The following is a 26,119-nucleotide window of genomic DNA, read 5'->3' as shown; positions in this document are numbered from 1 at the left end:
GTCACTAATAAATTTTACAGTTTGAAAAGGGATGGACCAGATGAGGTTCATGGAGGTCAAAGGTTAACATGTTTGCTTTTTCTTCTAACACTTGAAATATATATATATATATATATATATATATATATATATATATATATATATATATATATATATATATATATATATATATATATATTGTGTTCTAAGATTTATAATTTCCCCATGTTATGTATACCTATATAATGTTTATTATCATTATAGTTAGTACGGGTTAATTAGTTAGTATTTTAAATACTAATTTTCCCCGTAGATCCTAAGTTTGCACATTAAAGACGAGTAGTTCTTGTATAGTGTGTAAATTGATTCATTCATGGGTTTCATGGTTGAGTAGTACCATTAAATCCAGGTAAACATCACGTTATCAAATTTCAAGAAATGAGTTCTGAAAGTCGAGGCTGGCCTAATTTTGTATTGATTAACGTATGATCTTGCTTTCTGGTTGAAACCAGTGTAGAAGAAGTATGTGATTTTCACATGTCTGAAACTACGACTCCGTTTTATATAGACGCGAATTATTACAGAGAATTATGCATTCCTAGTAGTACTACCGGTCTTGGAAGTTATTCAGTTATATTGAGAAGGATTAATTTATTTCTTTGGAATTACAGTGCTCGAAATAATCAGAATAATTGGAATAATAACTGTCAAGGACCTTCCTATCGATTCCCCAATTTTTTGTTTTGTACGACTAGTATTAATTATATCGGGGGCTTTTCGACATTTGTCCTTGAGGTAACTAATACGCGAATGTCATGTTAATCTACAGTAAAAAAAAAAAAAAATGGGTCTCCTCCACAGCACGATAAAGAGAACAGTCAATGTTGAGATCTGGGTTATGCGGAATTCTATGCAATAGACTGAAGTGCATACAGTTATAGATTTCGGAAATTTGAACCGTTATCTTCTGCCCATGCCTGAACTTTATTTAAGCATATTTGTCGTTCAATAGATACACTCTCATTGATCTATAGCAGATCAAAAAAGTAGTAGACAAATAATGATCTACTACTATAATGATCATTAACCACTAGGCATTTCACCATGTTGTTAATTTTTTTATGCCGAAAAGGGTGATCGGTAATGCGCTCTCCCCATGTACAACCATTACATGATGATACCTTTAGAAAGAGTGATATTAACTTTATATCTTTAAAAATAAACTATATAAAAAAAATAGGTAGGCTTGCTGAATTTTGTCATATATTTTATTAAACTCCGACTAATATATTTGTTGTCTCTGTTTATATACGCACATGTATTTTTAAAAAGACGATATAAATGATATTTGTGCACATTCGTCCACATTGATATTGCTTCAAATGGCCTGCAATGACTGACAATATATGGGGCAAGCTTTCGAACTTTTTTAATGCTGGCTTCTGAACAGAGTGTCACATGGACAAACTAAAAAAGCCAAAGTGACGTAATTTGGATGACGTATTGCTCATAAAAATGACGTCATGTTGCAAGATAGATTTTCTTTGATGCACTGGTTTGATGATGTCTCGACACAGCCGTTGCCTACTCCAAAACTACGATGAAACGGCATAGAAAATGGGGGATTCTGGCTGCTTAAAATCGTTCAGGGTAAGAGAGAGAGAAAGAGAGAGAGAGAGAGAGATTTCTAACGTTGTGTATCGTATCTCAACACGGTGTATGAATCTTTGGAGACAGGGTTATATATTTGCTAATAGCAAGATGGGTATGAAATACAATCAATCCGTAAAATACAGAAAAGAGAGATTTACTTTATCAACTATCCATAATTTATTTAAAATTCCCACGTAAAGTAGAAAATTTGTTTATAATCACATACAAATCAAAAGGAAAAGACACGAAAAGGTTAGCATGTCCTACTGGTGTAATAATAATAATAATAATAATAATATCAGTCAAATCAATAATATCATGAATTATATTTATTATCATTTCGATGTGATTATTATGGGCGTCTCTATTATTATTGTTATTGCTTTGAATACTCGTACTGTCGTAACTGCTCTTCTACTTGTGTTACTATTGCTGTTGTTGATTATGATGATTATTACCTTTTTATCATCTATTTCGTTCCAGGCCCTGCTATCTGACTGTAAGAAACCGAAACACAAGCATAAGGGTCCAGTGAGTACTGAATCACTTACATTTTCTGTAATTCTGTCGGTGTTTTCACCCAACGCTTAGAATCCGCATTTTCCTCTACCATACCGCCCCCTCCCCTTATAAAATGCTTATTATACGATATATTTTGTATTGTTTAGTGCTAATAATATTTTAGCGGTCGTTTTTAGTCTTTCTTTTTGATGGCTGAATCAGATAGCCAACAAAAAGAAAGAATATAAAAACCGCTAAAATATTTACAAGATGTAATCACTTAACTCTTTCCTAAATATAAAATGTTTCCGTACCTGGAGCAGCTAAAGAGAATATCTACCATTATAAAAAAATAAAAGTATTGGCATACCCTCCCGTTTGTTTGTATCCACCCCCTTCCCGACAGATTTTAAAAACGAAAAGCACTAAGGTTATTAACAAAATGCACAAAACTTAGACATTTCATTCAATGATTTATAATTTCTAAGCTGACTGTCGCCAAGGGGCCCCTAACTATGTCCACTTAATGTCATTTCAAAGCAAGCAAACAAACGGGAGCTTCAGATGTAAACAGGAAGAGAGACTGCTCGTTGTCCTTGTCTGGTTTCAAGAATAGTCCATTTTAGTAAAAACTGTCGTCTGTGTCCAATATTTTCAATGTCTAGTTATAAAATTTCTACAACAAATTGAACAAATAAATAGTAGCAACTCTTGTATGAACGAAATTTAACTCCAGAATTTACGGAATTATTGAGATTATTAATAACGACGAACTAAATCACATCTGTTGCTTGAAAACAGATTGGCTCGTGCTGCTAAAGAAACCCTCGTTTGGTTCGAAACGCCAACAAGTTGACAGTGTTTGGGACTTCTGGCGACAATAATGTTAGAACGTATAAATGAGTGAATCAAATGACTATAAGTTCTGTGCATTTTTTTTATCTTATTGATGTTTTCAGTTTTTAAGATAGGTAGGGGGTACAAACAAACGGGTTGGTGTGAGAATACTATCGTTGGAGACAATACGTGTAAAGGTCCACAAAGCATGAAGAAAGGAACGACTAGTGGTGACATTTGTTTACACTGACATGCATAATGTTTTTGTTTTTTTATACTTGCTCTATTGCTTCACATCCTCTGTGGATTAGTTTGTTTCTATAGCACAAGTCACATAGGTCATGTCTGCGCATTTACTCATTTTAAATTAAATATTATCGTTTTTTTTTAAATTAACAGTAATTTTCTTTAACTAAAGGCTATTAAATCCTGATTAGTGAATGCTCTGCGCCTTAAATGTCACCAAGAAACTTCCAGACGAAATTTAACTATGGCTATGGACTTGTACAATGGTGGCCATGTACTAAACTTGGGTCAAAATAAGAGCGCGTCGAGTGGAATCGTCATAATCGAGGGAAGTACGAATTTGTTTATCAATATGCGTAGCTTTTATTTTGATATCACAGCACTCGACATTAAATCCGGATTGTACTTGATCACACCTTTAGGTTGATTTCGTCTTAAAATTGTCTACGTACTTTAAAGTGATTTTGACGTATACACCTCTCGGGGCGTCTAAATAATGACCTTCCAAAGGAATATGGATGTATATGAAACCAAATGAAGTGAATAATTGCCACTTAAAGGCACGTATAATCAAATTATAAAAAATGACACCCATTACTGAAATAGTCGGTATTGAATGCCTACATGACCCATGTGATTTGAACTATAGATCTTGGCAAATCTTTTTTTAAAAAATTAAATTTAATGAATCGTTGCTGTGAAGCTACTTACTATTAGAAGCAGATTAAAAGATCGTAATTTCAAAATTTGAATGATGTTTAAGTTGTATGGTTGAAACTCCCTAATTCTCCTTTCTCATAATTGTTTTAACGTTTTTTTTAAAGGACAGCAAAATCCCAAGAAGCGATGACGATGAGAAGGAACTGGCGGAGATAATAAAACCCAGCGGTGTCACTGTCGAGATCTACCAAAATAGCGGTGAGTTTTATATCAGGAATACATACATACATACATACATACATACATACATACATACATACATATACCGCAGTCGGGCTTTTCTGCGCATGTAGTGTTTCAGTCAATAATATTGGTACAAAACGCATACTGAATTCGACCACTGGAGGAAAAAAGGATACTATGATGCTTATGTTTTGAAATGCGGATATTGTCACCAGAACATTCTGTTCAGAATCAGCAATGTAGACAAATGAGTGTGTGTGTGTGTGTGTGTGTGTGTGTGTGTGTGTTGGATTTTTTTTGTTGTTGCCGCAGACACGTAGCATAATGTCACATTATCCTGACACCAGGCTGACCAGTCCTAACACTAACCTTTTACTGGTGAGCACCTAGCTGTTAGTACCATTTTTATACGCCTTTGGTATGACTAGGCCGGGGTTAGGTGTTCAAACCCGCGACCTCCCACGTCCTAAGGGACGCTCAAACCAGTCGGCCCCAGAGCGGTCTAATGAAGAGGGAATTGTAACTAGGTTGTTCAGTAAAACGGGCAGTCTTATTTACGCACAGAGGCTCTAGATAGTAAGAAAATAATTCAGCTAGAAATTATATATTAAATAATGAAATGACTAAGTTTTGTGCATTTTACATCCTTGATACTTTTCGGTTTTAAAATCGATATGGGGTTAAAAACATCACGGGAGAGTGTATGAATTCTTTCATAGTCTCAATTACAGGGTAATGACAAATGCAGACGAAATTGTGAATACATTATTTAGTAAAACTTATTTACACACAGAAGTTCTAAACATTAAGAAAATGATTTGGCTCGTTCAGCATGTCTTTTCTTTGTAATCTCTATAATAATAATAATGATGATGATAATAATAATAATAATAATAATGAGGACTTTGTATAGCGCCTAATCTTTAGAAGCTCTAAGTGCTTTACAACATTAAACAACACCTATAACATAAAAAACATATATAATGATATGATTACAAAAAACAAACACCATGAAATTAGAAAACATGAAAAACATGCTGAAAATATTTAAGGTAGGAATTTCCCCATCCAACTCTGGAAATTTCGTCACCCAACTCCAATGCGCAATAAAAGATTGTGTTTCTCGCATTTCTGGCTGCAAAGTTCACGTTATTAATAAAATGGCGCTCAGTGGTACACAAAAAATAGGGATACAGTTTCCAATAAAAATGTTTACATTTTATGTAAAAGGGTATATTATTTGGTTTACACAGACAAGGTGGGCTTCAACTGTAAAATATGGTTTAAACGCAGATAGATTTTTAAAAAAATGAAATTCCAGCGAAAGAACAATAACAGGCGTGACGTCAAACATATAATGACGTAATCCAAACAAATTACGGTTGAGATGCGTCAATCAAACGCTATTCTAGATCAAGTGATGTAAGACAACTAGCATGGAATGACAAATTATTTATAGAGAAGGGGAACATAGATATTTTAAATGAATGGGATACACTAAAAACTTTTTTTAAAAAGAAAGCTATTCCATATTCAAAAATTAGAAAGGAAAAACAAACAAAAAAAAAACGGAAAAAGACACGATTAAAAGACAGCTAGAAAAAATTAATACAAATGAGAGAGAAAAAATACTTAAAGTGAAATTAAATCAGATATTAGATGAAGAAAACAAAGGGAGAGAAATAAGAGCCGGAAAATTTACCACAATATATAAAAAAGCGTAGGGCCTAAATAAAAGAGAGGAGTTAAGGGGTGGGTGGTGGCCAAAACTATATTGAAACTTTTTAAAAATTAATGAGGGAAAGGGGATATTCAACAGGAAGAAAATTTTTAAAACACATTGAAGAATTTTATAGTAAGTTGTATACATCACAACAAATTAATAACAACACAACAGGAGAGTACCTACAAGAAATAGATTGCGAGATGATATCACCAGAACACAAGAACTCGTGTGATGACTTCATCTCAAGAGAAGAAATCTTAAATAGCATAAATAATTTGACCAAAGGAAAATCCCCAGGTAGAGATGGACTCACCGCGGATTTTTAGACTCACCGCGGAAATTCCGTGGCGAGTTGTCGCCCATTTTAGAATGGTTATACAATAATATTCACTTGAGAAATGATACTGTGACAGAAAGCATGAGGGAAGGGATTATAACACTAATATACAAAGGGAAGGGAGATAGGGAAGATCTAAAATATTGGAAGCCCATCTTCCTCCTAAATACGGATTATAAATTATTAAGCAAATTTTAGCAGATAGAATTAAAAAGGGAATGGATAAAATCATAAACATAAATTTAACATGTGGGGCCAAGGGGAGGGACATTCCTAATAACATTTTAAGTATTAAAACAATTATAGATTATATACAGGAATGTGGGCTAAAAGGTGATATGGTACTTTTTGACCAGGAAAAAGCATTCGACAGATTAGAACACAACTATATGCAAAAGGTTTTAGAAAAATTTGGATTTGGAAATAATTTTCAAAAGTGGACTAAAATCCTGTACAACAAAATAACCTCAAGAGTACAGGTAAATGGAGCGAACACGGGAAAATTTGATACACAAAGATCAGTGAGGTAAGGATGCCCACTGTCTATGTTATTATATGTAATAGCGACTGAGATCCTAAGTATAAGAATAAGACTTAACAGTAAAATTGAAGGTATTAAAGTTCCAAATATAAAGGACGAAATTAAGATGCTACAACATTGTACTAACTTTTATAAAAGACCCAAACAGAAATATTAAAGAAAGGAAAATGGTGGGCAACCACCCTGGACTACCCCACCCCCCATCTAATCAAAGATCGAGTTAAGGCACTGGGAGTCTTTTTCGGGAGAAGAGATAAACAGGAAAACTGTAAAAACACGAAAAAGAAAATAGAAGAAAATGTGAATATCTGGGCACTAACGCCATTATGTATAATGGAACGGGCCCAGGTGGCCAAAACATACATGTATTCTGACATAAACTATATTTTAAAATCTACAGAAATAGAAAATGCCATATTAAATAAAATAGATAATGACATTATTAATTATATATGGGATTATAAAACCCACTACATAAATAAAGAAACTTTATATAGAGCGAGAGAAAGGGGGGATTAGCATTACCTAATCCCATTTTAATTAAATATATTTTAAATAGATTTAAAAGATTAAAATCTGAACCCAACCTACCGTGGGAAGGTATATATATATATATATATATATATATATATATATATATATATATATATATATATATATATTGGTACGGTTATACTATGAGGAATAGGAAGGAAATATATCAAAATAATAAATTTTAAAAAAATGAATAGAAATACCGAGGAAGTTCAGTCTTGTTAAAGAATTACTAATTAAATATCGCGATAAAACAGTTATGGGAAAAGGATGAAAAAGATACATACCAATGGAGAAGTATGTTGCATAGACGTCGCAGGGCTAAGTCACAAGGCGCTACGCGAAGTGAACAGGCCTGCGAAATAGTGACAGAAAAACCCCTGCAGAGGAAATGGACAAACAGAACAGAAACATGGGATAATAACATTTAGAGAAGAAATAAAACTAACAATATTAACATAACCTATACTAAATACTCAAGATAAAAACTTTTTGGAACTTTCGTATTACACTTTCTATAAAAAAAAAAACAGTTGACAGAGCTACAATCCGCTGAAGGTGAAACATTAAGAAATTAAAGAAAAATGTGGAGCCTTCACCGGTCAAAGCCTCTCCTTCGGAAACAAAAAATAGAGAGAAAACGGCACACATGATCACTCATTTAAAACAATAAGTTTCCTTTATAAAAACCAAAATATCACACCGTTTTCTCTATCAAATCTCAAAAACTCAATCTAAATAACTAATGAAAAATAAAATTATTAGCCCAATAGTATACGAGAAGACAAATGGGGAAATTTGACTAAAGAAGCCGTCCCAACATAGAAACATATAGCACACAAACACACAGCATACACATATAGCACACATGGGACTTAGAGATCTCTGGCATAGATCACAAAACAAACAAGGGAAGGGATTTCGACACCGGGGTCTAACTCAGTGTCGGATGAACAACCCTTTAGATAACACTAGAGAATAAATACCCCATCAAAAATTTCAAAAAAATCAAAGTTTTGATCAAAATTCTGTTATAAATAATACAAACAAACACACCTTCGGGGGATACAGACCACATAACAACTTTTCCTTTATTTTGGAACTGGGGGTGGGGGGGCATCTGTCTGGTGCCCCCCCCCCCCTAAAAAAAGAGAAGATACAACAAAAAAAAAAGGTAGGAGTAAAGTAGAACAAGAAAATTTATGAGTAAATTGGGGACAGGGCCTGGGGGCACTGGAACAAATTACGATCACTTAAAATTCAAAGTCTCTGCTTCAAATACATGCACAATGCATGGTTGACAGGAGAGGTGCCAGTGAGACGGCACGTGATCAGAGTATCGCGAAAATGTCCACTGTATAAGAACGCCCCTTTCAGTAAATATCATACTATGACACAGTGTGAAAAAAGAAAGGATGAAAGACTAAAATTAATAGGGGAAATATGTAAAAAAAAGACAAATATAAAAGAAATAACATTTTAGTTTTAGAAGGGAAATTTGACAAAAACACACTTTATAAAATTACAGATTACATTGTTGGAACAATGAGGGCCTATGGGCAAATACTAGTGATAGGGAGATAATTATGAAATAACTTGTCAAGAAATTGGAATCCTGAGGAGAGGAGGAGAAAAATGGGGATGGGAGGGAGAGCTTCGGCTAGCTACACACTAGGGGTGTGATACTGTCAGTGCGCAGGCCAGACATGAGTCCCACCAAACCTGAGGATCCAATTTCAAATTTTAAAATTTCAACTGGTTTTAAATCCTAAATTTAATATAAATTAAATAGGAACCCCAACCCAATATAAATTACATAAAATTTAAATTGTAAAATTTTTAACAATCCGGAAAAATTAGAAAATTTCAAAAATTATATATGAAGTTTAACCGAGTTTAAAGTTTTTGAAACTTTACATTTTGTTTATTAAAATTTTTTTCTTCCCAAAATTAACCTATATAGATAATTTTAAAAATTTACTAAACTATAACAAGGTTTACATAGGAATCCTAACTTATTGTAACTTTCAAATACCATTTGAATTTTCTAAAGAATCATATGACGCTACACATTGGAAAATTCCAAAATATTATTACCTGAAATACGAAACTACAGGGAATCCACAGGGAATCTATATCGGGAAAGTACAAGGCGATGACATCATGGGGCTATGTCACAGGGCGCTACGCGAAGCGGACAGGCCTATGAAAGAGTCTTGAAAAAACACCCCATATAGAACATAAACAGACCAAACACAAACACAAATACATCAGTACAACCCAACTGACTCTTCTCTCTTTCTCCAACCATACAGCTCCCGCACTATATAGTTGACCAACCTACAATCTTGTAGTGATTAAACAATTTTTGGAATTTTCTAAAGAAATAGTTTAAATAATCAAAGGAGGCCTGACTCGATTCGGGAGAAATACAGGGGATAAAGAAGTGTGGAATAAAGAAGCCTAACTGTTTCCTTCTTTAGCACGTATTGAGAGGAACGACACATATTACCAGTTGAATAAAACAATAGAAATTTATTTTTATTTTTTGTCATAACCTAATATATCACACCGTATAATCGCCAAAATTCTAAATTGAAAATAAATTAACGGAAAATAACATAAAATATATTGTAATGGATTTTAAATCCCAAGAATTGAAATAAGACAACTGGGAAGGAAAAAAAATTGATTTATACTTGCTGTCTCAAACATACAGAAAATATAGCATACACACATTATAGTACTAATACACATAACAAACACTGAGACTTAGGAGACCTCTAGCAAAGGTCACAAACCTTACAAGGGAAGGGACTTCGAGCAAGGTGAATAAAACCAGGCTCGGACGAACAACCCTTTAGATAACACGAGGGGAAAAATAAATACCTCATCAAAAATTCAAATTAAAATTTTTGATACAAAATTCTTTATAAATAGAACATACAACATATCTGAGGGGGAAACACACAAACTTAAAATACTTTTTATATTTTTTTAATTGGGGGTGGGCATCTGTCTGGTCCCCCCCCCCAAAAAAAAAGGCAATGACAAATTAATATAATCCTTATAATAGCAATAATAATAATAATAATAATAATGATAATAATAATAATAATAATAATAATTTTCTGAGTGTAATACATTTGGTTCTTAATCGACTAATACCATGTAGATTAGCGTAAAGGAAATATAGACTATTCTTGTAGGTTTTGGGAGATGGGATAGCAGAGTGGGTATTCAACTTGGGTAATTGGCTGAGCCATGCTACACTAAAAATGAAGAAATTTGTGCGGCGCGTTCTTAAAAGAGGGGTTTTGGAGTTTGTTTAATATAAGTTTTGAACTATATTCCATAAAACTGCTGTAGAATATGTACAATATGTTTGATACAGAAGCGTCTTGAATTTAGGCAAATCAAAATTAGATTTCGAAATAGATCTTGTATGGTACCTATGAATACTGGAAGCTGGAATTTGAAGATCATCGTTATATAGTGGATCCATATATTGAGAAGATTTATATGTCAAAATATTTATAAGCATTTACTCTCTTTTACTCTATAATTAAAAAAGGAAACCAGAAACGAATAAAGGTGAGGAAGGAGATTCTCTTTATTTTGAATAATTCTAGCTACTCGTTTTTTGAAAAATTTAATTATTAGTTTAAGATTAATAGCATTGCAGTTTTACAGATGGTGCAAACATAATCAAGTAAATGTAATTTATGTCCAGTATAGAAAATTGTTAGCATAGATTCTTGTACATAAGAAGAGGATCTATGCAACTATGAGGGTAACTGAAGAACACACGTACTTTATTTGTTTCTCCAGCGATAAATGCCTGTTAATAATCGCTCCTAAAAGTTGTTGTTGTTGTTGAGTTTAATTATAGTGGCGTGCGCACAATTGTGCATGTGCCACTTTTTTCTGACTGCACCGCAGTCTGCTAGTTGTTCCTGGGGAAGGGGATGGTGCCACCTCCCCCAGGCTTTTATGGATTCAAGGAACCTTGATAGTTTGGCCTCAATCTGTGGGTCCATAAAGGTCCCTACAGTTGAATGGTTGGCTGTCATTCGTTTGCTTGTTGAAAGTTTCGTTTCTGACTCAGTGAACTTGTCCACATCGTTAACTTTATTATATAAACTTTCAAATGGACGATACAGCTGCTTTAGTTCACTTACAAATTTAATCAACCAAAACATAAAGCGAAACTTTCAACAAGCAAACAACCCATATATCTGTTGTCAGGAAAGCAGATATGATTCTGTGCTTTTTTAAAAGCAATAATAACCACGGTAAACTCAAGACTGGTCAGCCATCCGGTCGCTAGGATACTTAACACCAGAATCGGTGTCCAGTTTTGCTTACCTAAGCATATAGGGATTACAGGGTAGCAGGGTACCACATTTAAGGGCTATAACGCCCACCCCACCCCCACCCACTCTTGCGAGCAGTAGCTCCAGACTAGTGACGTGACATAGGCGAGGAGCATCATGTCCCACGAGAGCATGCAGCCTGCATGGGATTGGCAACCAAAGACAACCAAGATTCAACCGCACTCACAGCGGACTATCCTGTAGCGGTACACAAAATCAGCTACCGTATTGGTTGTGGTCAGTCATGAAAAGATCACATTTGCGATTGCGTTTTTCCCATAACAGAACCCCATCTTCTTTACGCCGACCCTACGGATCTCCAAGAAGTACCACACAAAGCAAGAGCAGTGAAAACGATTGGATTCTGGAATGGAGGGACCAAATATAATTACTCGGGTTGTCATATTATCCATTCTGGAACCCTTTCTCTACTACCTAGAGCAGAGAGGCTGCCAGACGTCTGCTTCGGTGATCATGGCTACCTTTGTCATATTGATGGCGAGAGTTGCACGATTCGCTAATTAGGCCAATAAAAAAAAGTCTGGAAGCGCTGAAGAGCGAGATGCTGATTCAGGCTGCCAAAGTTCAGTGTCTGTCTCAGCTGGGGCCATTGGTTAGAGTAGTGGGGCCCCAAAGACTTTATTGTATCATCACGAAAAGGAGTTCGCGACGGGACTCAAACGTTCCTACTTGAACACCATGGGCAGAAGTTGGAAAACCGTCAAGTTCCGCCACTCTACTCGCAAAGGGTTTTCGGAGGTAAAACTGTAGAGTAACCATTCAAGGCACCACGACCAATTGGAGCTTTCATCTAATTTGTCTCGAGTGCAACTGAAAAAAGAGCGCAACGCCCCTAACGACAAGTTCGACTACACCCTACTACAGAAAGGACAACTTGGACCTTCGTGACGTGAACGGCGACTGAAAACACAAACAGAAGGTATCTGTGTGTCTGGGGGCAAAGGCTGCAGTTCTTAATAGTTATGCGCTTTTGTCTGTCCAGAAAAATAATACAGAGCGGGTTCACCGGTATTTGAAACCGCCTGCTCTAATCTGCAGATGTTCCTCGATCACACGGTGTCGGTAGCCTGATGTCTCCCACCTCCAGCTCTTCAGGGACATAGATATATCGCACCACTGCTTGGACACCGGATGTGTTCATCAGGGCCAATTGGCCGCCTTGTTGATACCGTGGCACGACTTTTTCCGCCGTTCCTGCTACATCTTTATTGACGCCAGCAAGTTTCATGCACGTAATCGGCGTCAATTCGCCTTTTAAGGACGACATTAGGTTCGGAAGTGTCTCAGTCATACTCCCAAAGGAAATCTTATTTGCAGACCTGCTGGTGGCAGAACTGCCGATCGCCACCGTCTAGTTTAACCACTCTGCGACTCTCTCTGGTGATTTCTGCCAGCTTCCCACGTCTAACCTGCAAGACGAGCTTTGCCAGGAGTTGTGATAAGGCAAGCATAAACAGCCGGCCTGGTATGATCTCATGTAGCTTATGCCGCGTCAGCTGGCTTCGGGTGTAGATGAGTGTCAGTGCATCGGTAATCTCTGTAATCTACTATATAGCCAGTGACCCAGATTCATTATAGAGACTAGGAATGACTAGAAAAGTTAGCGTATACTTATGTCTTATCGTTTGAAAGGAAGAGTAAATCTGCTGTTTTACTTCGTCTGTGTGGTCGATAGTAGACCGTGGCCTTGGAGCCGGACGTTAGATCTGCCAAACGACCAGCTCTTTTAACCATACCTAGGCAACGTGTTGGAGACCGGCGCCGCATCTGAAATATCTTTCATTGTTCTAATGCTTTTCCAGTAGCCATTTGGCCTGCAAATATTTCAGCGAGCTCAGTTTCCATCTCGCAAATATTCAGCAATCGAATTAATCTCCAGCATGCCAGACCGGTTAGTTTTGGTGGGTCCATCTAGCATCACTTAAGAAAAAGTATAACAGATTAAGCTTCCAAAGTTCCAAAGATCAATCTTTTGGCAGATCGTGTCCATCATTGCTTATGCTAGCTAATCAGGAATCATTTTCTTTCGGGCACAGAGGCCCATCTCAACCAAGGTCAAGTAAAGTTGATGGAGAAACTTCTCAATTTTTCAAGTCTAGCCTTTGCCGTTTTCCACTATGCTTCCACTTTATTAGGATTCTAAACACGTACCCGCTATATTGAAATTCTTTGAACTCCTTTGGCCATCGGACTGTCTCCTGGCAGGAATGTACAAGATGTCCTGGAAGTAGTCCTCTCGACAGTTTCATTTGTTACACGATTTCAGTCCAGTTTATTGAATCCATTGATTACTTGGTGGACAATCATTAGCAAATTTGCAGTGCTTAAGAGTCGTTAGGTCAGCGGTAAGCAGTATTATATAGGTAAGAAATAATAAGCTAGTGTCGAACAAAAGCGTTTCACTCAAGGTCACTTATTAGTGAGGCGGATGTTAGGGGAGTGGGAACAGGCAGTATCATAGAAGCGACAGCCTCATATATACGCAGCCCGCCCTCCCCAAAATCTTGATTATCTCGGCTCCATTGATCAAAGAGCTTTTCGATTTCATTGTCGTCCATTTGGTCCAGCTGAGAAAGAGTGAATGTTGATGCCAAAAAGTATTGTTAAAGAGAACTGATGGCAAAAAGTGAGACACGGTCTGCCTGTGTTCTGTTATATTTTGAGCCTCTTCGCGTACTTCTGGATCGGCCGTAAGTTTTGACTTTTTTGCGATTGAGCACCTCGTTGTAGTCTATTGTTAAGATTGTTTTCAATGGGTGTCACTAGTGTTACGATCTTTGGTCTAAGTTTAATATATGCGTACAGAAATCATGACAGGATACCCAGTAATGATGAATAAGACGGTTAGCTTGCTGTGTCAGGTTTTTATATCGTTATTAGTTGTTATTCGTTTTTAACGGTCTTCTCGCACCAGTGTTATTGCCTTGGTGGTAGTTTGAACCAGAAAAGTTCTTGTTTTAGACATCAAGGTCTGCGTCCGAAGCTTCTTCCATGTTGGAATCCTCCGGCTTGATGGTATTCTTTAGATCAGCTGCTCATCCTTGGCAGACCTCTGGCTTTTTAATCAGTCATCAGTCATCAAGCTGAGTTCTCTTTGATAATACTCATCTGAACAGTTGGTAAATTTCTGATGATGAAGTGTGCGGGCCTGGACTCAGAGTACGGTTTAAAAACGTTTGCAACATCGCCGATACAGCTCTAGTTTTGGGTACCCCAAGTTTTGCCAAACTTGCACATTTCTATTAACAGCTCTCGGAATTGATTATATTTTTCACTGTGATTTTACATTTTGAATCGATGGGTTCTTTTGGCGGTTTACTAACGAACTTTTAAAACCGACCTATATGTTAGTCGGCATTTAAAAAAAAATGCATTCAATTCTGGTATATTACATCCTTTTGACACCCAGTTCAGACTTCACTTGGCATACCCAAACCATCGTTAATTATATATTATTCACTCTATATTGGTTCAATATAAAGAAAAGCGAAAAAATTAAAATATTCTGTAAACTTAGCATAATGTTGAGCACCTGTATAGCTCATAGCTTGTTGACTAGCCAGTAATTTGCAAATTTGTTGACTCAGTAGCTGTCGCAATCGCACACGTTCGTGTGTGTTCAGAAGCATTGTTTTCACGCAGTCCTTAAGCTGTGGCGGTCTATGACGTATAAGAGGCTACTTCACTGGCCTTCACCCTGAGATCTTTAGTTTACTTTTATGTGAGCACCCAGATGTACTGTTCTGCATGGAAATCGATAAAGGAGAGCTTTGCAAGCATGTCTTCTCATCTGTATGAGCCTTTATGACAGTGCTGTCGTCGATAATATATAGGCTCGGTTCACCCGCAAAGAGGTCGTAAAAGCACCGTAGCCAGTCACGAAGTCTATAGCCCGTATCAACCACGTGGTGGTGGATGTGCTACAGACAGCCAAAAAAGAGATGCCATCAGGCCTACATACATATGCCATTTGAATAAAAAAAATTACCAAGGTTGTTGATGAGACAGAGACAACCCCAAAGAGGTTACAATCATGCTCACTCACTCAATACTTAACACAACTACTCAAATGGGATCCCCTCGGCTGAACAAATGGCCACAAGCCCAAAGGGGAGTAGAGGTCAACAACCGAGCGAGACTTCGAGGCCCGGTGAGCTCTGAGGGATATTAAATCCTAACAGCAAAGCATATCACTGGAAGAACAGCAGGAAAGTCGCAAACAATTCTAAGCGCAACTAACTGAAATATGGACTAGCGTTCTGCGCGCCTGCTAGTCCCAATCATCACAGTCGCGTTGATCTGCAGGTGCAAAAATAATAAAATCGAGATACCATCAACCCCTTGGTGAACGAGGATAAACTAATAGGCGAACGCCTTCGTTTATTTTTGTTTTTTTCCCCATCAGTGGGAACCATAGGTTCCCATGGACTACCTTACAGTTCTTTTTTCAACACAAGTCTTGCCTTCTATATAAAGGCTTCAACTAGAGTATGAGCTGTTAAACCGGGGTGTAGGTGCAAGAAGAAAAGAGGATAGCTTGAAAAAGAAAATACTGTAGGATGTAAGAGATAAAAGAAAAAAAAAAGAAGAGTGGAGCAGAAGAGATTAAGAAACCGGACTATTGTTAGAGCATAAGTATATAATAGATTTACATATTAATCTTATAAAATAATTTCCTGACATGTACAAAAATGTAACCAAGAGATAATTCAAGATTGCAGATGCATCATCGAATTTTCATCAATATATCTGAAATATTTCAGATAGACAGAACATTACTCCTATGCAACTAAATTAATAAATGTGCGCCATTCAGTTTCAAAACATCGCAGTTTATTGTTTCTTTTGAATAATTCCATCTCACAGTGCAGCATCGTTTTATAAAGAAAAGATTAAACACATTTAGGGATGGATGTTTTCTTTTATGCCACATATTATAAATATATTTTTTGGTTATCATCAATATAAAAATAATCACTTTGCCATCTCCTAACATACCGACAATAAATGCTGTAATCGAAAAGGTGTGCAAGAAATTAGTGTTGTTTCTTATCCACTGGCTTAAATTCTTCCAAAACTGCTTTACAGTTGCACAGTCCCCACAAAGGTGAATTAATGTTTCAGGCGAATCCATACAAAAAGAACATTTATTATTATTTGCTATTCCAATTGTTTCTAGAAAGGTGTTTGTTGCATGAACTCTATGCAATACTTTATAATGAACCAAATTAGATTATAAACTTTTGTAATTTTGTACGTTAAGGCAACATGCTTTGTCCAGTCCAACTGGTCTGGTAGATTAAGTTTTTCATTTAATTAGTGCTTTGGTTTCTAACATTTCTGTGTCTTTTACCAAGATCTTATAAATAATTTAGCAACCTTTCTTAGTTTCAAGGAGAAGGAATGTCTTTTTTGTAATTCATAGTTTTTCCAAAATTTCTGATGGGGATTGGATATTCTATTAAAATCTGATTTCACGGACTTGAGGACCACTGCATGTTGTAGAAAGCTAGTCCCAACATTATATATTTCATTCACTTTTTGCCACATAAAGAATTGTCCGTTTCTCTGGACAACATCGTTTGCAAATATTATACCTTTATAAAACCATTTATTGCTATAAAAAAGACCCTCTGACCTTAATATTTTCATTAAACATTCGGGCTTCAGTAAGAAAATCTGAAATAAGTGTTTGGAATCCTTTATAGTATATGTTGTAAGAAATAAAAACATTCTTCCAAAATATATTCTCGACATCTTCTATGTTCATTTCCATATAATTGATGCCAAACTGGTTAAAATCCTTAAAAAATTACTTTGGTATGCATTCTTCTGACCCAGGATACTCTGAGAGAACAAATGAAATTATTTATGTCAATCATTGCAAGTCTCCCTTCTTCATAACTTTTATTTATTACTTTTCTTTTTATCTTGTCGACTGACCATTTCCACAAGTACTTGTAGACTAAACTATTGAATGTTTTAATGAAACATTCTGGAGGATTTGGTAAACTTATTAATATGTAAAATTAATTTTTATAAAGCAAGTGATTTTTATCACAATAATTTTCCCACAGAGGTAAGAGTTCTCTTCGAGCACTGAGACTGTGACAGTAAGTAAATGGTGAAAGGGGTTCGCCTTGTTTGCATTCACCCAAACCAAGATGAGATATGTCCATTAACAGTTACACATGATTTTATAGTGTGATACAAAGTTCGAATCAAATTTATAATTGAATTAGCGAATTGAAAAAAGTTAGTACTTTAAATAAAAGTTACCATTCCACAGATTAGAGGCTTTATCGAACTCATTCGGTTGTAGCATACCTGATGTGTTATGATTTTCACTGTAAAGCATTACATCGTATACTGCCCTAATATTTTCACCAGTAGATCTACCAGCCATAAAACTAGTTTGATCATCGTTAATTAATAATTTTTCAATCCTATTTTCAGTACATTATGCTGCCACTTTATAGGTAGTATTCAGAAGTGATATTGGTCTCCAATTTTTTAATAACTTGTATCGTTATCACCTTTAGAAATACAAGTAATAACACCTTCCTTCTGATTTAATTAGGTCATTTATTTCATAACCAAAGTTAATTGACCTAACTACAAAATATCCTAAATCATTCCGAGAGAAATGAAAAAAAAAATTAAGCTGAAAACCGATCAGAACCCGGACTCTTACAATTTTTCATGTTTATTATAGAGCAGCTAGAGTTGGGGAAAAGAAACCTTCCTTTCTACTTCTTTGCCCTGTTTTGTATTTAGTTCTGGAATATCAGAGTCATTGAGTATTAAGTTGAGATCTATGTTTCTACATCTCTCGAGGCATATAGACTTTCATAATAAGATTGTCTCTTCGATTAATTCTTTTTGTTTGGTAATGATAGTATTGTCACTTTCTATGACACTTAATGAGGGAGAAAAGATGCAAAAAAAAACTGTACAAAGCATTTGGAATATAACAATAGACAGTACTAGTTTAATAATAATAATAATAATAATAATAATAATAATAATAATAATAAAAGGTTAATAGTAAAGCAAAAAAGTATTCACAGCAAACGAAGCAGTCAAAGGTCTTGCCAGTCACATGGCAAAAGCATGACAATTCAATGACAAGGAAACACAACCTCAAGATAAAATATCAGCCTTATGGCAATAACACAAATACCAAGGCCCAGTTTAATGTTGGATGCATTTAATATTTTCATAGTCAGTGCAAGTTCTAATTTTAGAAACACGTCATAATCCCTGTACGATCTTTTATAATTACATGTATTAGGCAATATTATGTTTTTCATTTTTAATGAATTTTAGGAAAAAAGAAATTGAAAGAGATATATTTTACTTTAAACAAATAATTCATTTTAAAAAAAGATTTACAAATTAACATGTTTGTACTCTGTTGGGAAGATGGCATTACCCTCGCAAGCATTATGACGCACTGTGTATAATTATTAATACTCTTGTTGGGACGGCACACCGACAACACCTAGGTAATGGATACAATACAACTGAAATCCCTTGCTATAGCCCTCGAAGGTGCCGATGAGGAGTTCCGCCGATTCCAAACACAAAGTCGAGCATGGATCTGGCGTTGCGCAGGAAAACCTGATAGTTATTAATTGTGCTAGGAATATATATGGTCTGTTTTTTAGCTTTACTATGTTCACCAAGAATTGTTTACGCATGTCAAAAAGCTGCGCATTTTCAGAGAATGCTGGTCTTAAAGCCTGTACGTCTTGGGTGACCGAAACATATGGATCGAGTTGCTATACGCTCAACAAAGATCCCTGAACAGCTATCGGACACATTTAGCATAAAGTTTGTCCACGCGGTCGTGGCCTCTGTTCCCTGCGAATAGTGGTGCAGACGCAACTCGTTCTGTTTAATCTCTTCGGGCGATCAAATGGCGGTTCCCGAAAGTCTCTCGTGGGCCAGGGAATAGTAATACGCCATACCAGTCTATCTGCGACTTTGTACACTTTCTCGTACGCCTGAAGAAGCCAGAACATTGTTTTTCGTGAACAAAGAATTATGAAGAAAAGGGCCCCTTAAGATAAATCTGTTTTTGCTAATTTATGAAATGAAATTTCCCGATCAGGATAAATGTTGATTCTAACCCAACTCCGATTAAGATCTTTCTGTAAGATTTTAGATAAAGCACCCAGCAACGGCTGATAGAAATTACTGACTGCGAAAACTATGCGAACTTAACGGTTTGAGCAAGACAGAGATGTTAGTGCGGCTCTGTACAAATGGTACCACTGGGCTGTCAATGACACATATTACATTCACACCGACCTTATTAAAGCCAGTATGTTGTTTTGAAGCATTTAGCGTAGGCCCACTAGCAATTAATATTACTTCATCCAGTTGTTGTGGAATTTGAGGCAGTCGTTTTATCCCGTGGACTCGCTGTAATTGCTGGCTGGTTTATTAGCCGGCGCCTCCACGTAAATGCAAAAAACGGAAAGCTCCGTGTCCGAACAGTGACAAAACTGGATGCCATTAGAGTATCAACATTTAAGGCCTTAAAGGATAAACACATCTCTGATGCAAAATTCTGGCTTACCATAAATGGGATTAAAACATACCATCAGATGAAAGCCTAAATTCCCTCAAGGTCCCACAGAGTGCATGCTTCTGCGACAATGTATAAAGAAGCAAACTAACTCTCCCATCCAGCGCAATCGCGAGGAAGTCTCCGCTGCTTTGTTCGAATACTGGCTGGAGATACATAGTATAATTTTGGCGATGTTATGATGCACCGCCTCCTGATATAACTCTGAGTGCGCTGACTTATGAATCTAAGCATATTTCCTTTTCTTAGGATATGCAAACATTTCACCCATTTCATCCATTTTGTGTTTCTTACTTGAACATTCCATCTTAAATGAACTACATGCAATTATATGTCGACTTTGCCATATGGGGTCATTTGTCTCTGCCCAAATATGTGCGTCAACTTACAGAAATAAAGGAAATTATATTAGCCACAGTTTGTACTATTACAAGGATGTGATTAGCAAATGAACTGTATACGATAAAACGCAACCGTAAATATGCAAGTTATGTATATTCACACACACACATACACACACACACACACGCACACGCACACACACACCAGAAGATTCGTGATACATCATTGTCAGTTTTGCACTGAAGTACATTCAATGCATTTTCTTGAGTGATTTTGTTGCTTATATTTCCTTTGAGAGGCTACTCTTGAAGCTAATCCATCACTCCAACACTAAATGGATCGTAAATCAGTGGCACACAATCATCATTTTGGGCAGGTACATTTTGTGCCCTTTAAAGTTGGGCCATCCTTCAGGACTTCGCATTTCTTTTGGTCTGAAAAAAGCTCAGTGCCTATCTCTAGACCATTTACAATAATATCTGCCTTAGGAGACATTGCGGTAATCTAGAATGGCTTGCAAATCCGGATTAGATTGTCGTAAACTGTGAATGTCATTATCATGAACCTCGTTCTACTACGTCAATCCCACAAGCGACGACAAGCAAAGTTGAAAGGTTGTCGCTGCTAGAGCTACAAAGAGGCCCAACATACAAATCTTTAAACAGTAGTTCCTACACTACGAGATCCACATGGGCCAGCAACCCTCGATGCTTTCCATTCTTTTTAGTGTTGTTGGCTTCAACATGCACGAGGGGGAGTACTGTTAGAAAGGTGATGAAATTGACTGTTTTTTAAGAGGGTGGGTGGGAGGCGCCTCGCCCAAAAATTATTCTTATAGCAAGAGTGATACGTTATTTAAGCAAACTAGTATATTCTAAAGACATTATTTAACCCTTGACATTCAGTCTTTCAACTTACTCCATAGCAGGATCAACCAATGAAGAACAAGAACTCAACAAAGCAAGATCAAATGAAGAAGATAAAACAAAAGGACCACCCAAGGCACAACAAGAAGCACCAAGGAAAGTACCTAAGGGGCAGCAAGAAACACCAATCAGAACACCAAATGAACAAGAACATTTAGGCAGAAAACCAGAGGAACAACAAGAAACAAAAAACAGAATACTTAAGGAACAGCAACAAACATCAAGCAAAACACTTGACAAACAAGAAACATCAACTAGAACAACGAATGTTCAGCAAGAAACGCCAAGCAGAACGCCCAAGGAACAACAAGAAAAATCAAACGGAACATTTCAAGAACATCAAGAAACCCCAAGCAAAATATCCAAGGAGCAGCAAGTTAAACCAGTCAGATCATCACATAAGCAACAAGAAACGCCAAGCATAACACCCAAGGAACAGCTAGAAATGCCAAACGGAACACCTCAGGAACGGCAAGAAACAACAAGTAGAACATCCAAGGAGCTTCCAGTTAAACCAGTCAGATCATCAAACAAGCAACAAGAAAAGCCAATCAGAGCACCCAACGAACATCAAGAAACAACAAACGGAACACCTCAGGAACCGCAAGAAATATCAAACAGAACTTCCAAAGCGCATCCAGTTAAACCAGCCAGAACGTTAAATAAACAACAAGAAACGACAAGCATAACACCCAAAGAACAGCAAGAAATTCTAAGCGGAACACCGCATGAACAGCAAGAAACATTAAATAGAATATCCAAGGAGCAGCAAGAGAAATCAGTCAGAACACCGAATAAGCAACAAGAAATATCAAGTAGAACACCCACGGAGCAAAATGAAACACCAATAGGAACACAGCAGGAAAAGCAAGAAACATCAAGCAGAACATCCAAGGAACAACACACACCAAATAAACAACAAGAAACACTAAACATAACACATCATGAACAAAAAGAAATTTCAGTCAAATCATCCAATGTACAACAAGATACAAGGACAAAAGTACCAAATCAGCAACAAGAAATAACAATAAAAACATACAAGGATCAGCAAGAACAGCCAAGCATAACACCAAAGGAGCAAAAAGAAATGCAAACCAGAGCGCCGAAGGAAAAAGAAACACCATGCAAAACACCAAATAAGCAACAAGAAACATCAAATAAAATACAGGAACAGCAAGAAACATCAAGCAGAACACCCATTGAATATCAAGATAAACCAGTTAGAACACCAAGCAAGCATCAAGAAACTCCAAGCAGAACACCCAATGAATATCAAGATAAACCAGTTAGAACACCAAGCAAGCATCAAGAAACTCCAAGCAGAACATCCCATGAACAACAAGAAACATTAAGCAGAACATCCAAGGAGCAACAAGATAAACCAGCCATAACACCAAATAAACAACAAGAAACACCAAACAGAACACTCCATGATCAAAAGGAAACATCAATCAAATCATCCAATGTACAACAAGATACACGGACAAAAGTACCAAATCAGCAACAAGAAATAACAATAAAAACAGACAAGAATCATCAAGAAAAGCCAAGCATAACACCAAAGGAGCAAAAAGAAACGCAAAGCAGAGCGCTGAAGGAACAAGAATCATCATGCAAAACACCAAATAAGCAGCAAGAAACATCGAGCAAAACACCCAAGGAGCAAATAGAAGCATCGATCTCAACACACAATAAGCAACGGGAATTAACCAGAGTAAAGTCAACTCATGTCTAGGCAGTATTAGAACTTACAGTCTGCAAGATACAACTAATAAACATGGAATACACCTTGGAATGACCTTAAGAATAAAAAGATAAAATCAAGCAGAAATAAATTAAATTATTTACAATAAGGTGGTTTTCACTTTGCCCATTTGATTTCCAATATTCTTGAATCAACCTGGTGGTCTAACACTAGGCATGAAGGTCATTAAATGCTTAATACTTATTATCAAGCATTTAGGGACCTTGAGCTTGAGTTATATGTCGGCCAATTACAAATCAATAGTGAAGGACAATGGAAATCCCAGTCAAAAAGTTCTTGGGCATGATTACGGACAAGGTTTTTCAGACCCTCCTGGGCACGTTTACAGAAAATGGGAATTTAATATGGGCGATATCGGGGATGTTTACGGACAAGGGAAAGTGAAGTTGTTGTATAGGGACAATAGGAATGGAACAGGTAAGGTGACGTCACGGTATTGAAGATTGGTAACAATGTAGTAAGGGGCTGACCTCAATCGGACCAAACAACGGGGGACAAACCTAGAACGCTTGGCGGGACATAGGCATATATAACACATACAACAGACAGACATAGATGGATGAACATCAATCTATCACACAAACAACTATACTACCGACTAAAAAAGTTTATGCAAGAAAGAAAATCGAGACAAATGTGTGGCCCTGAAGAGGGCCTTTGGTTTTCTTGTTCTAATGTCTTCTTTTCCTCCACCAACTTATTTTCTGTCCTACATTCTTCTTCTTTACTTTTCTTTCTCCTTCTCCTGTTTCTTCTCCTCCTCCTTTTTCCTTTCTTCGTTTTCTTCTTCTTTTTATATTTTCTCATTCCACGCTCTTATCCTTAATCTGTCTTCTTCGTCCTCCTTGTCCTCCTTTACTTTTTCCATCAATTCTCTCCATTTTTCTTTCGTTTTCTTTACAGTGTTAGTCTCCATCTTTGCTCTGTGGATGGTATAAACACCATACCCCAACTTCATCATAAAATCCTCTACTACTCCCAGGTCATCGATTGCCTCTTGCAATATTTTCATGGCGTCCATTTGGTTTGAAGCCATCTTCTTTGAGTATTCTGTGTAGAATGGCGCGAATGACGGGCGCTTGACTTTATATTTGTCATTCACGGACGTGAATGAAAACATCCCTTACAGTTACTTCACATAGTATATACTATCCACACATATGTACGTCAACTCATGCAAACTCCAAATATAATATCAACACACGAGAAGTAGAAAAACGAATCACAAATATTATATCCACACACGGGAGGAGGAAACAAATTATTATAGGACACACGGTACTAATTATACGGAAGAACTGTGAACCAGTCTAGAAATGGGTGAAGAAATGATAGAGTATTTACAGGTTTGGTGGTCCATAATTGGTTAATAATGAAAATTAAAATTTTAGGAAAAATATCTTTTGAGAGCTTGTCCTATATGTAATGTAAAAAAAATATTGACAAATTTCTACTGATGCAATTTTAGCATTTTTACAGGCTTGACTCAGGAGTACTCAATACTGAAAGTAGCACCTGATTCATTTGGTGCAGAATCAATAACACGTGTTTCATGCACATGTATGTAAACAAATTGCCGCGGGTCATATGGTGTTCTCCACACATAAGCTTGCACCAAGGTTAGATGTGCACGAAAAATTATAGGTGTCATTATCAGCACCCATAAATTTTAAGTTATTGAATTTTGAATATGACAGTGTTTCCATATGTTTACCATTGGAGTGGAATTAGTACCGTGAGTCCTATATGCGACCTATACCATAATAGGAGTTTGTTGTTTCCATGGTTACCACGTGCATCCAGGGTATCAATTTGGTGGTTTTTACATATGACAGTGATAATGGAGTCTTTTTATCATGGTTTGCATGTGATTTTGGAGAAAAATTCTATACAAAAGACAGATGGGGATGGTTTTATACACTGGAGAGTGGAAGTATATAGCTCAGGCCATAGGGAAAAGAGCACAGTATGGCCTGATGGCAGAATTTCATATGATGGTACCCATAGATTGGCCTGTATGGTTAAATACCATTTAACACATGCAATAATTCCCCAAAATGGGGTGGGGTGGGGTAGATTTTATATGTAAGCCACTTATGTCACAATCACTTATGTATCAGTACTGATCATTTAACTTTAGAGACACACTCAGCAGATCAAAGCAGAGAACATTGTAAAAATAAGGACTGTGCACAAAACTGCACATGCTGCATTGCCTCAACCTGTAAATTGAATTATTATATGTCGAGTCACATTGAATATCAATTATACCGGTCTTATTTCTTATCCTAGAATTAAACTCCTTGACACCTATTCTATGTTCAGCATGTTTCTCATATTGGTACATTACATTTTTGGGCAAACAGTATTGGAACTTTTCTGCATTCCTTTTGTTGAGGGAGCAGGGAGGGACATTTTCACTTAAAATAATAGTTTTCAACCCTTCATTCCCAATATAAGTCTGCAAAAGTCCTATCTGTATTGCATTCTTTACACAGGCAGTTTTTCTTCCCCAACCTCCCTTCATACAGTTGAAACATTCTTGATGTATAACTGCATGGTGAACATACTGCTCTCTCCCACCAAACCAGATCTCTTTTTTCTTCATGTACCAAGTCCCATGATAGAAAACCTTTATACTCAGGGTGTTGCAACTTGTGGTCTCAGAACACATTATTCCAAATCTCAGCATTTGATTACTGCGTGCACTAAGTGATATGGGTTTTCTTCACCATATATGTTGTTGTGAATAAATGAAAACAAGCTTCATGTCAGAAATATGGTTTCATATTTGAAACAAAAGCTATTTATTAAACCTACATTGCTCTGTTCT

General features: G+C 36.5%; 1 protein-coding gene across 2 annotated transcripts; it reads left to right on the top strand.

Moving 5' to 3' along the window:
* Positions 1-1,496: 1,496 nt before the first annotated feature.
* Positions 1,497-23,343, top strand: LOC149808110 (uncharacterized). Of its 2 annotated transcripts, none has more exons than XM_089973495.1 (4): positions 1,497-1,629; positions 2,116-2,163; positions 4,041-4,134; positions 21,521-23,343. In XM_089973495.1, exons 1-4 carry the CDS (start codon positions 1,597-1,599, stop codon positions 23,254-23,256), a joined length of 1,911 nt encoding a protein of 636 aa, XP_089829621.1. In that variant the 5' UTR covers positions 1,497-1,596; the 3' UTR covers positions 23,257-23,343. The 2 variants fall into 2 exon arrangements, with proteins under 2 accessions (XP_089829621.1, XP_089829620.1); XM_089973494.1 differs by having other exon boundaries at positions 21,518-23,343.
* Positions 23,344-26,119: the final 2,776 nt, after the last annotated feature.

The sequence above is a fragment of the Sinohyriopsis cumingii genome, chromosome 1, assembly GCF_028554795.1.
Source record: "Sinohyriopsis cumingii isolate HCF-2022 chromosome 1, ASM2855479v2, whole genome shotgun sequence".
NCBI classification, from domain to species: Eukaryota; Metazoa; Mollusca; class Bivalvia; order Unionida; family Unionidae; genus Sinohyriopsis; species Sinohyriopsis cumingii.
This window is presented reverse-complemented; position numbering and strand designations above follow the sequence as displayed.